This window comes from Lissotriton helveticus, chromosome 5_1 (assembly GCF_964261635.1).
Source record: "Lissotriton helveticus chromosome 5_1, aLisHel1.1, whole genome shotgun sequence".
Lineage (NCBI taxonomy): Eukaryota > Metazoa > Chordata > Amphibia > Caudata > Salamandridae > Lissotriton > Lissotriton helveticus.
In genome coordinates, this window is record NC_136065.1 from 1938728849 (window position 1) to 1938742271 (window position 13423).

A 13423-nucleotide genomic window follows, 5' to 3' on the forward strand; every position below is an offset into this window, starting at 1 on the left:
AACTGAGCAGCAGGTAATCATGTGACTTGGTATCTCCTATGTTCAGCCTGGACACTGGTGTTCAGAACTTATCGCCAGAGATACATCTTGGTCTTTGTGGATTGAACTGGCAGCCTTAGACCACGATCAGGCAACCAGGACCACTTCAAAGAGTGAGAAACCTTCTAATGCTCTCAGTCCTTTCTCATTACTCGCAGGAAGTGAACAGTCAGTTCGTAGTGGGCCAGAAGTGGTGTACAGAATTCATACGGGCCCAGACACTGCCGAGGACCACAGAAAAGAGTTACAGAGTATCACAGTGCATCAGGCCACCAGGGTCTGAATTCCTGCCAAACTGTAAGACACCAAGTTTCAATGGTGCTCTTGCTGGTTGTGCTGTTGTGCGGCTTGCACTAATTTAATGTTTGATACCCATCAAATTTGGAAGCAGCATCTAACTGTGGTAGGACAACGGTGCTGCAGCACCTACACAAACAGCACTAACAAACCCCATCTGGGGGAGCACACCCAGTAATAAGGTGTATCCGTTAACCCGATCTATAGTGAGATAGGCCACACACACTCTGTCCGCATTCCCCCAACTCTGGAAATAAGCACTGAGCATTCGCACTACTGGAGTACCACAAACACAGCTAGCCTTTGCCAATATTGCCCACAGGTGGCTCCCCGGGAATAAGCACCCACACCTGCTCCCCGAGGGATTACTCCGACCCCTGAAAAGCAACACCACCATTTGACTAGCCGGTCCCTCACACTCACCTCTGGGTCCTGCTCCAGGGAGATACCCCAGTCAATGTCATCATTCTGGGCCTCCTCGCTGACAGAGATGCCGTAATCGATTACTTCTGGAGCAGGTACAGACTCAGTGCTGAAATCGCCCCAGTCAATCTGCAAAGACACAAGTGGTGTGGTCAAGTAATGCAGAAATATAGAACCTAGCAGCAGATGTGGATGTGCGTTGTGTTACCTCTGACTATCTGCATGCCAGCATTCTGCTATCTTGCCTTGGGGCTGAATTTCAAGGACGCTTTCCAAGGTTGCGCCTGCAGCATGAAGACTAGTCTGAAACTTCTAGCACATCGCAATCTTTATTAACATGATAGCCTGTCAGTACCTGAAACCCAGTCATTCTATCTGTGTTTCTGGTTTTCCTTTTTAGGTCGAGCCTAGGCAGTGCGCATACGGTATCTGCAAGACCTGTTGTTATCTCCTCTATCAGCTTTTGGCATGTCCATGAATTGCCATTTGTTTGCTGTTGTGCAATGTAGAAATACAGGGTTTTTATTGGTGCATTGTGTCTGATTCTCTCACCTTTGCATGCTTGGGTCACGCCTGGGCGATTTCACTCATTGTTTGCTTGGGTTGGCCATTCCGATGCGTCAACGGTTCCTCCTGGTCAGCCTGATCTTTTTTATTTTACAGGCTATCAACATCGTTTCACGGAGCAATGCTCTGTTTGACACCTGCAAAGGGGCAATTTCTGTCCGGTAGCTGTTGAGCTATGCTAATAGCTCTAACTCAAAAGCGTGCAAGACCTATTGCATTTCTAATGCTTGTTTCTCATTGCATTTGATTAGGAGGTCTGTTTTTTTTCAGGAAAACAAGAGCTGTTTGAACCTTCATTTGATCAGGGCAGACTCCATAACGTGGCACACCCAGACAACTGACTACGGTGGCAGGAGAGAGGCGGCAAAGCCCACTCATTCAAAGAAATATTTCACACAATTGATTTCTTTATTGGCAGGGTATCCACTTCTTAAATGCACTTTTTAAATGTGCCAACTAAGGTACTGTGCTGTTTGTTTCAAAATGTTTTCATTTGACTGAATTTAAGCTCATCATTCCCTTACATGTAAAGAGATGTGTGTGATTTACAATAGGTAAAAAGGAATTATTTTCTTATCAATATATGTAATAATATTTACTATAATCTTTGCTTTCATATAGCGCACAAGAAATCAAGAAGGCTGCTTTCCTGCAAAAATAACACGAGTCACATTACTTTTTCTATGTTCACCTGACATCATGCTGATTATTGCACTAGTTTAAAATATCAGTGGTAGCATGAAAGAGTACATAGTTGCTTTATGCAATCGGTTCATTCATTAAGTTTCATCACTGCGAGGCAAGCATAGAAAGGGGTATCTGCGGAGATATGCTTACTTCAGAGCTATTAAGTCACATGACATTTGCAGAATGTATTTTTTCTGAATGCCCTGGTTAAGGGTGCAATGTTTATGTTATTTAACTGCTGATCTGCTTTTGGTTGTGTGCGTTTCTGCGCACACGTGCCCTGACGTGAGAGGCAGGATGTACAAGCTCATTTGCACCAAGGGTAGCAAACACTATAAAAGTCTCTGTTATGACCTGCCCTAGGGTTCCTCCAAACACTTTCTGAGACTATTAGAGCTGGAAAGACATACTTAATCTGCTTGCTACCTACAGCAGTAGTTCATTTACCTACACTGGGAGTGCCTTTTTTATACTTAAGGCTACCTGTTTTCAGTTTTTACTGATTTTTACAGATATATACAGACAGAAAACATTTATGTTCTTGTCTATATTTATTTTTAAATGTGGATAAAAACGGAAATTGGGTTGCTTTTTGAGTAATCCTAAATACTCTCTGACATGACTGCCAGGCAAATAGCTGTGTAGATTGATAGGTAAGGGGGTTAAATGAGAAAGGAATTTTAGTAAAGAAGATTTAACAGCAGTAGATATGCACGAGGTTGATACTGAAATTGGCATATTTTCATATAAGTTCATTGATTTATCTTCTGTGAATTTTCACAGCATGAAACCTGCCAGGCATTCAAGCATGACTGCATATTTAACAGTTAAATAAATGTGGAAAAATACTAATTTCAGCTAAATTTCTCCACAAAACCCAAAATAAATATGGATGAATACAGATAAAATTTGCAAAAAAGAAATATTGATAAATACAGATGGAAAGGTCAAAAAAATAAATACCATAAAACCGGAAACCCTATTTATACTCCAACCTTCAGCATTGTCTCCACTCATTGAAACCCTTCCTTCCTATAGAATCCAGGCTGCTCTGGCTGCTTCTACAGTTTCCCGCTTATCTGCTGGTTGCCTTTTTCCCTGTTGTTGTCCATTGGCTTCTTTCTCAGTCTCTTGCATAATCTTTGGCCTTCCCATTGATCGGCAAGACTTTGACTGCTTCCATCTCCCTTTACTGCCCTCAATCTACTTTCCCTGGGGCTTATATTAGAACTTCCTCCCTTTACTCTGGTTTTGTTCATGGTTTTCCTGGGTAGTGTGAAGCTTTCAAGTAGAACTGAATGGGCACCTGCTCCTGGATTAGTGGACCGGTCTTGTATGTAAACTTGTATGTAAGTGACCCCTTCCCTTCAATCTAAGTTGGCATGCCTGTTTTAGAGAACCTGAGTCCATCTGTTGCTCCTCTACAGGTCTCCTTTGCCAACAGCCTTCTCTTGCCTGTTGTATGGCTCAGTCTTTAGGTTCACATTTCAGCATTTCTACTCTCGATCTCTGTCATGCTTTATCTGATTATTCTTTTTACTCTGGTGTTCAGTCTCTTTTCATATCATTCATAGTCATTATCTCAGCTCGGTATGCGTAAAAAACAGATTACACTGTTGCTTCCACACACAGAGGACCTTATATTTACATAGGACCGTACTCTGATCACACCTTTTACTCAAAGCATTTGCGTGGTTGCTTAGAGATAGCTCAGACTTCTGGTGTTCATGTGACCACCAGTTCAGTTTGGTAGGTTGCGTGTTGTGGGGTTAGCTCCAGAATCCACTGAACTTGCCTAGTTGACAAGAGAGGCCCGGTTGGTCTTTAGATATGTATATCCAACGGTCTCCGCAGGACACCCTTCACTTTGTGCTATTGAGTCCCTACTACGAGCACCCCAGGAACCGTTTTTTAGAAGTATTCTAAAAAAGGGGGGGGTTTTAAGCAGGCCAAGGTGGCTTTATTGTTTTTGAAATTGTCTTCAGAGGCGTTAACTCTTTTTTCAACTGTTAACTTCCTATGGTTGGCAATGCTTTCTAGAAATACCAGAGAAGAGGAATAATTATACTAACTTCAATACCATTAGGTCAAAAGTCCTGTAAATGAATTGTGTGGGCAAGGGCACCTTTTAAAGAAATGCAAACTCATTGGGCCTACATGTCAGGAATATGAACTTTTGCAAGAGTGTTAACATTTTATCTAAGGATGCCAATTCCTTTTTATGGACTGTTTGGTACAGGTATTTTTAGCCGGGATCGGTTTTATTGTGTTATTTATGTTATTGAAGGATTTTTATTGGTACTTTTATGGTATTGGATTGATGCCGAAAAAGGTTTATATGATGATGATGTATATCACTGCACTTGTTTGAGAATCCTCTGCTGTTTGGGTGACAATGGCATTTGCCGTCCCTTTTACATCATTATAAGTTTTCCAATATGGCTGGGTGAGTAACTGACTCGGCCCTTGTCCACCAGCTTTGAGGGAGTATAGTCTGATTAAAGATGAAGTGTTGTGACTAACCCTACCTATCCTACCCTCCATCATGCCACTGACACCCCACACCCCTCTCCCTAACACTTCAACAATTAGAGGTTTACCGCTCCCTCTTCAATCGGCTCTGCAACCTCCGCTGTGGTTGTTGGTTCAATGGTGGTAGGTGGTGTCCCGGTTCGCCACTCATACACCGTGGTGTCACCATGTTCTTTGACAAACCTCAGCAATGGAACCACTTCTTCTGAGGGGCTGTGAGAGATGGGTGAAAGCGTATCAAAGGAAGGAGGACGCAAGAGAAAACAAGGTTCACAGTAGGAGTACATCCAAAAGCTTCTACACGCACACATACACACACACGTGATTCATCCTTATTTTAGGGGTGTACCTCAATCTCCTGTTGTGTGAGAAGTTATTTTTTTGTAACTCTCCTACTAGAAAAAAATCGAAGGCCATGTTACGGTGCCAGGTGTTGGTAGTTAGATTCACCACCGCTAACGGGTTAATACTATTAGAATTGGGGCAAAGTAAAGTTTGATGAAGCTCCTACTGCTACCGTCTTGATCGAGGCATCAATCCTTTTAATCTCTTTATCAGGTGGAGGGGGTACCCTGCATAGATAGATGCCTTTTGCCCTTTAACATGCCATGTGAACTCCAGTGGAATGTGCTCATGAATGGGAGCTTGCAGTGCCAGTTTAGAATTTGTCTCCCACCTCAGTGTGGGTGTTTTGACAGGGTGGTTGGATCTGAGCATGCTTTTACACATCAGCAGAAAGTGCCACGATAATGAAGTCACCTTCCTCCATCTGGGGTTCGACTTTGTGGAGAGCCACTGTGCATAGTATGACCCCATGATAGATGGATTTGTGCTTGGGTGGGAGGATTTGACCCAAAGAGAAGTCATCTTTAAAATTCACATTGCAATCATGCCAAAGGTCATCAAAGTCATCCGTAGGCAGTGGATCACACTATGGGTGATGATGAGCATGTGAATAAAACATTGGGTGGTGGAGTGGGTCAGTTGTCCTCTTTTAGTAGTATGTGGTCATCCTTAAGCACTTCTGAAATTACCTCCTCTTTATGTGTGATGGCTCTACTTGTTAGATAGTAGGTTAGTGTGCGGAAAGTGGTGTATTATATTGTGTGGGTGTGAGAACTCACTGTGTACTACAGTCACAGTAACCTCTTGGGTCCAGTCACTCTTGTTTGCAAAACCTTTAGCTGAACTGTGGTTAGCTGTGGCTTCGAGCAGACAGGCTTTGACAAAGGAACACGTGTAAAGCATTTAGAAGTACTAAAACAACAAAATAAGAATGTTATGTTATAAGCATTTATATCGCGCACGGCTACTCAAGAGTGTCCTGGCACAGAAGCCAAATGAAAACGGGGAGGAGCTGAAAGCAACTACAAATTAGATAAAATGCAGCGTTGTGGGCCGTTTCCTGAACAGTCTAGGGTCCTGAGTGTTGCGCAACTCGTAGGGAAGGGAATTCCAAGCTTCTGCTGCCTTGTAGGTCAAAGAGCTGCCCACCATTCTTGTAAGATGGGAACAGGGGATTACTGCCAGACACTGCAAGGCTGAACACTGCCGAGTCCGTTGCACATAAAAGCTAAAACGTTTCCTAAGATAAAGCAGGCCATATCCGTGCAGGGCTGCAGGGGCCAGAGTAAGGGCTTTGAATTTGACTCGTTGAGCCATGGGGAGCCAGTGCAAATCATGCAAATGTTGTTTCATGCTTGATCTTCCCGGGATGTTAAGCAAAGCCCTGGCCAAAGCATTTTGTATTACCTGCAGTTTCTTCAACTTGTACCCTGGTAAGCCAATCTACCGTGCGTTAGCATAATCAATGCTTGTGAGAATCAGGGCGCGGGTAACCTTTTCCTTGGCTGCCCTGGGTAACAAGGGTAAAAACTTCCTAAGAGATTTCAATATATCAAAGCACTGTCCTGCTACTTTCTTTATCTGTGTGGAGAACCGGAGATCTTTGTTAAACCAGAGCCCCAGGTTTTTGACTGGTTGACCCACAGAATTAGGTAGAGGATAGTCTGCCGGCCAAAAAGACTCCCTAAACTGCAGAGGAAAAGACCCATACAGACTTGTCCTCATTACACTTAAGCTGAGCAGATGAGAGCCATTAAAAGACGGCTGTAAGACAGGCTTTGGCCCGGGCCAGAGATATGTCATTTTCCCTCCAAGTAAAGAGGAGCTGGGTATCGTCCGCGTAAGCAATGATCTTAGCACCCACCTCCTCGCGAGATAGATCAAGAGGGTACATATATGTTAAAGAGAAGAGGGCTCATGGTAGAGCCATGCGGCACTCGAGTAGTCACCTTTTAGGGGCCAAAGAAGTCAGAGGTAGCCACACTTGCTGTGATCTAGCTTCAAGGAATGATTTAAGCCAATTCCACGCTAGTCCAGAAACACCAATGTTCGAGAAACGGGCCAGTAGTTGGGAGTGTGGCACTGTGTCAAAGGCGGCAGAGAGGTCTAATAGTCACACAACACAAAAGAAATCCAACATGAATTTATAAAATCAGATCTTATTTTTATGAAAGTTTTGACACCAAACCAAATAAAATCGACAGGAGGGTTCCAGAGATATAGATTTTGAAGGAAATCAAAGATCACTGTAAAAATGTGTCTTAAGGGGTTGATGTCCCTCAAAATCCTCTTTGCTCCAGCAGAAGTCCAGTTGCCACTGGCTCCAGCCACAGCAAAACCAGTGGTTCCCTATGGTGTCCATCTGGGGTGACCAATCTGCACTTTGACTACTCTCCCAGGTCCAGCAGACTCGGGTGCAACTTTTCAGCATCAGATTCCGGTCTCCCAGGCTGCACGACGGCAGTCAGTGGCACTCAATCAATTGTGGCTACTGACTTGCCAGAAGGGCTTTTTCCACTATTGTGGCCTTTGTGCTTTAACAGGAAGTCAGTCAACTGCCTCCTGGAGCTGACCTCTTCTGCCTGGCCCCGGGAGCAGCTTTTCCACGAGCCAGGCACCATAAGCACAATAATCTCTTTGCCAGACTAAGTACCAGCAGGCGCAGTTCAGTAGTTGGTGTAGCATCTCTTAACAGGTCCAGGAAACAGCAGGCAGTCCTTCTTCGGTCCTCTCTCCAGTCCAGATGCCACCTGAGGTCTGGGTGCCAAGTGTGCAATATTTATGACCAGAAAGTACCCTCAGGGATGAAGTGGTTACTAGCCAATAGACTACCAGATTCCTCTTGGCCTGATGACGATTCCCTGCAATTTGTGGCAACTAGCTACCCCAGAGTGGACTATTCTACCAACTGCCAAAATGGTTGGATCCTTCTCTCGCTGTGTGGAGCTTGGTAGCTCATTCTTATTAATTTAGAGTTTTATAGAGAGCAAACGTGACCCATTAGGGTATCAGAGCGCTTTACAGGGCTAAAACTTTGCATACAAGTTTGAAATCGGCAATAACGATGAATAGGGATAGAAGGAAGTGACTACACTCTGGAGTAGCAGGGTAAATACAACATTCAGAGCAGCAAAATGTTGCTAATCTGCTCAGTTTAGCAGTATTGCTACCCGAGGGCTACAACCCCAAGTGAAAAACTGGTGTGGCTACTGGTCGACCCTCTCTGTATAACACTAGCCCATCTTCCTTGACAAAAGAGCAGCCCCTCTCCTGGGCATCCACCATTTTCCCTGCAAAGGCGGCTTCCCCTTTGAAGCTCTCCTTTTGGGCTACAACTCTGGTGGCTTCCTGCCAGGGAGAGGTCACACCTCTTCCGAAGGCAGCCCTCTATTGTTTCTGCTTCTGGGAGTTGTTCACAATTCTACCCAGGAGGGTAGAAGGCTGTTTAGTGGCAAGCATCTCCAAATTGCCACTGGAAAATGTGGGCAACAAAGTGGCAACTTTCTAAAAGTTGCATATACTTCAAAGTGAAATTAAATTCAACTTGGGCATTAAGTCAGGTTTAATGCACTGATTAATGTGATACCTTGAAGTACCAACTTTAGTAGTACCTTCCAGAAGTTAGCACAACAGAGTGTCAGCTATAAACCTGTACTCACCAACGGTGTTACTAGCCTGCCCACAGTAAAAACAACTATTTTGGGATTTTCCTGTTAGGACACATAAACAAACATGTCCTACTTAATAATAAACAGCACCCTGGCTTAGGACTCCATAGGCCTGCTGTAGGGGTGACAAATATATTAACAAGCATTGGTATAGCCAATAGGTCTCGCCTTTGGGACCTTATAAGGGTTTAGCAAAGCAACAGTTAATGTTGTTGCACCAAGAATATTGTGCTGGATAACTAAACACTTATAAGGTCCCAAAGGTGAGACCTAATGGCTATGCCAATGCTTGTTTCCTTTTTGAGAAGTCACTAAGTTAGAAACAAATTACGACTGTGTAACTAAAAAAAGCCATAGTTTATCAGATATAAGTTAGTTCGTCTAAAAATACTCATGTAGGTTATCCGTTGTCTAATCTAAGACTGGCACACGGACCACTTGGCATTGAAGTAAATTAAAAGTTGTTCAGTTTATTTTGCATATTTTGACACCATGTGGAAAATGATTATCCCCATGGTGAATCTCCTTTCCTTACATCGCAACAAAATTTGGGTTATCCATTCCACATTACCACCTTGTAAACACAGTGTTTAGAAACAGCTTTAAAATGTTTTTGAGTCTCACTTATTTCTAGGAGTTGAAAAACATTTGTATGAATGCCCTCACACCATTCCTTTCATCCCATTTCTCCTGTTGGTATGTAAATGTACTTAGGTGGCAATGTGTAACAAAACAATATGAATTCAGATTCAGTGTGACCCATTATTCACATGCAAGAAATTCAATGCCCGGTGAAGTAGATATTTAAAAACAAGCATTGGCGAAGCTTTTTCGACATGTTGGCTTTGCCAATGGTGTTTACCCATGCTGTGCAATTTCAGCAAAAATCTAAATGGGCAGCTGTTGCCGGTCATGTCATTCTGTAGGCGTCTCAACAATTGCGTGCACCCAGAAAATGACGAGTGTGCTATTTTCCTTTATTTCATTTTTTTTATTGATAATGTATACTACCTAAAAAATAATGCGTGCAGAAATGCTTTTGAGGTGGCACTTTTTAGTGCTCATTTTTTGGTGGGTCATTTGCTGTTGCTTGGCCCTCCAAAAAAAGTGCCCAAAATAATTGAGATGCCCATGCGGAATGGGGGAGCAATGGAGCAGGGGGCATGAGGAAAAATAAAAGCTGGGTGGGAGAAGAAGGGGCTTAAAGCAGCACATGTGGGAGAGACCAACAATGGAGCTCAGGCCGGGAGGAGAAACAAACGAGCGAGACAGGGAGAGAGCGACATGGGGCGGGCGAGAAGCACACAAGAGCAACCGAAAATATACCTATTTACATGATGCCGTCCGGCTAACAAAGTACTAATGAACCCTGAAAAATGGAAGGACGTACCAACTTTCGGGAGCAATTTGCAGCTTCCTTTAGCCTGGATTCGTTTTGACTTCTTTGTGGCCTATTTGAGAAGTGCTTTATGTGGAAACAAAGTGTAGCTCAGCTGTGCATGAGTATAACGTAGCTTATTTAGTATAATTAATTTTATATTTATAAATGCCAAATATACCTTGCCTTTTGTCATCGCACTTGGCTTACTGTGACTTGTATTATAAGAAGGGGCCTAAAAACCTCAGGCTGCAAAGTGATCACCTGACTTGGAAGGTAAAGCCGAGAGGCAGGGCCTCATTGGGCCCCATGGACACGCACACACTGTATATGGCAAAGATGAGAATTATGAAACTACATATCAACAAGTATACAAAGCGGTACATAGTCTCATTTTCAAATAATTTCATACTAAGAGTGCTTATCTCAATAAAAAAAACGGTAAGTACTACGCTTGGGGTACCCTTCCTATCAAAATAAATTAAGATTATTTAAAAAAAAACATTTGTACGTGGAAAAACACCCTGCATTACATCAATTGCTGCGCAGGTGCATTATGGGTATGCAAATGTTAAAAATTACGTCACCGCCCACGCTGGTTGTACTGTACTGATGGCAAAACACGTGGGACCGCAAGAACTAGAGAAAGAATTATGGAGATGGAGGCAGTGACCTTCAGTGTTATTAAGAATAGAAACGTCGAATTCCCTTCAGAGCCCTGTTAATTTGGCTGCAAATATTCAGGAAATACATTGGGCGTGAAACTCTGCCCAGGCGTCTCGTAATGGAGCGAGGAGTCTGAGGGGGGGGCACTGCCCAGGACAACAACTGCTTCCGCAGGAAACAACTCGGGGGCTCACCACGTCCCTCCTCTGACAGGAACCATCAACATAATCTGCTCTAAAAACCCAAGCATGCCAAGTGATGCTGGGTAAACATCCACAAGTGAGGAAGGGACACGCAGGACACGGGGCCACGTCCAAGGCACGTAAAAAGAATGTCTGGAGTTGCAACCTCTCAGAGCCAGCACTGGGAGCGCAGCCATAAAAGTAAAGCCGCGCGGCCGCGAAATTAATAAAAAAACAAAAAACGCGAGTGGTGACAAGAGTTTTGTGCGCACGCGCGCGACTGAAGAAAGTGCTGTGCATGACACGCACGCTTGTGTGCGAAATAGTAAGCTGGTGGGCCTGGGTAGTACTTTTAGACCACCTACTAAATTTCTCGCAAGAGCAGCGCACGCGAGACCTAAAAAGGGGAGGTTTGGGCTTTGTGATTGGTTTAAATGCAAAAAGTTGGGTTAGCAACTTTAAGCTACTCTTCCAGGCTGCAGTGGCAGGCTGGGAGACACGTTTTACTTTGTCACACTCAGGCTGGCACAATAAGTGCTTCAGTCTCTGGGGGACACTTTAATTTAAAGGCAATGGGTACCCCTGTAACCATATATTAGAGACTTATAAGTTAACTTCTACCAATTGGGTTTAATCCAATTAACCACTCATATTGCAAGGATCATAGCATTGGCACGGAGGTCTGGTTAGCAGGTCTCAGTGCACTCTGAGTCGAAAAACCAGCAGAATCAGGTCATAACTTTTAGAGTGGTCATGCAAAAAAAGAGGCATTTCCTTATAGTCACGACATGAAGGCCATTCAAGCATTTGGCTGGAGACTGGATTAATGTAAATCTTGCTCTGCCGATCAGACGGGTCTGCTTTGTCTTCAGAACTGAGGGGGTCGCTAAGAGTAAAGTTAGAGGCAGTCTTTAAAGTCAACTTTAGTCTTGATATGAGTTCCGAGACAGGCTCAGCTGGGCTCTCTGAGTCTAGACTGGGTGACTCAGCATCGAGGCAACGTCTGGAGCTTGTGGAGTCTCTGATGCCGAAAGTCTTCTTTTTTTGACTTGGAGTGGCTTCTGGACAGGGGGTGGCACCAACTGCTTAGTCCTTCTCACATGTGATTCTGGGGGTCAAATTATGGTGCTCTCGGGCCGTGCCTTGCCCTGGAGCAGAGGCTCCATTTGAGCTGAAACCCCAGAGGGAAGATCTTTGGTGTCTGGTGTGTGTGGAAATATTTGGGACTCCATTCCCCATGGGTCTCTATTCTACTAGAATATCAACGTAAGCTCCTTTTACATATTTAGTGCCCCGTCTGGACAGGGGATCAGGAAAGTCCCGGCGCTGCTTCCTATAATGCGCCCACAATCTTTCCCATTGGTGGTGAACAGTCTTTTTGCAATGAAAGGCTTTCCATACCAGGTGACCTTGTCATGGTCCCCAAGGAAGCTGAAGTTACAAACCCAAATATGGCCCAACCAAAGAAACATAGCATAACAGAGAATGCATTATTTTAAAGGATGTGTTCTCCATACCCTGCAAAAGTCATTCTGGTACAACCTGGTTCCAGGCTTCTCGACATAATTTACCTCCCAAGCTTCCAATTGTCCTCATGTGTCGAAAGTGTCTCACTGTTGCCTTGTCTTCTTGGGTCATCAAAGTTTTTCAGCTTCTGCTTTTTCCACTTGAGGGAACATATCAGCAATGCACTAACATCATTACAGGCCGACACTGCACTGCCTCTGAGTTACAGGACAGCACTGCACTGGTTTCAGTTGAGCACTACACTGTTATAGCCACAAAGAAATACACTGCACTAAACAAGACATACACAATAGGATTTTATTAACAAGTAGAATAGACATGATTGCATCATTAGTAAGGTACAGGAAGGAGACTGCACTACACTAACACTGAGATACAAACCAACACTTTTGTAACACAGAAATACAGGATGACACTGTCCCAACACAGATGTAGCCCAGCACTGCATTACAGTGAGGAACAGATTGGCACTGTACAAACATTGAATTAGAGCTAAAATTGCAGTGCCACACAGATACACCACTTCCACATCCCAGCATCCACCTGAGTAGAAGCCTTACCTGTCACATATGAATTGCACGCATGCCTGATACAAATCGATGGCACCGGAGAGCACACTGGCAGAATCTCCAATCTCCTTCAGGTGGGTCGGGAGGTCACTGACCAGGGACTGGAGCTCCCTGCGCATGTCATTCCCCTGGACAGAAAGAAACAGTCTGTCAACACTAAACCCGGCAGGAGCTTTGAGGCAAGAAAATGCAGATGGTTTAATGTTGCACATTCAACAATGAAAGGAAGCTGCACAGTTCTAAAGGCAAAGAGGTTATCTGTGCGATAGCCACACCCATTGGAGGGGAGGCAAGAATCACACTTTTGACCGATGGTATAGCGGACTTCAGCTACAACAGTGTTGAGGTAGGAACACTGCGGGTACAGGTCTCACAGTAATAGTGGATTCACACTGGGTCTTGTACTTTTTATACTTTTTTAAGGAAATATTACTTGAAACCCATCTTTTTCAAATATAATACGCATCATCTACAAACAGCAATGACGCTAGTGTTTAATCTAGAGTCCCCAGATGTATGCTTTTATGTGGCTACTTATATTTT

General features: G+C 44.0%; 1 protein-coding gene across 1 annotated transcript in view; it reads right to left on the reverse strand.

Annotated features, from left to right (window-relative positions):
* Window positions 1-13423, reverse strand: part of CDK5RAP3 (CDK5 regulatory subunit associated protein 3) — a 69592-nt gene that overhangs the window by 39930 nt on the left and 16239 nt on the right. Inside the window, exons 7-9 of the mRNA XM_078645572.1 lie at window positions 12872-13008; window positions 4614-4758; window positions 760-888 (exon numbers count right to left, since the gene is read on the reverse strand). Coding sequence (XP_078501698.1) covers window positions 760-888; window positions 4614-4758; window positions 12872-13008 — 411 coding nt within the window. The remainder of the gene's footprint in view (window positions 1-759; window positions 889-4613; window positions 4759-12871; window positions 13009-13423) is intronic.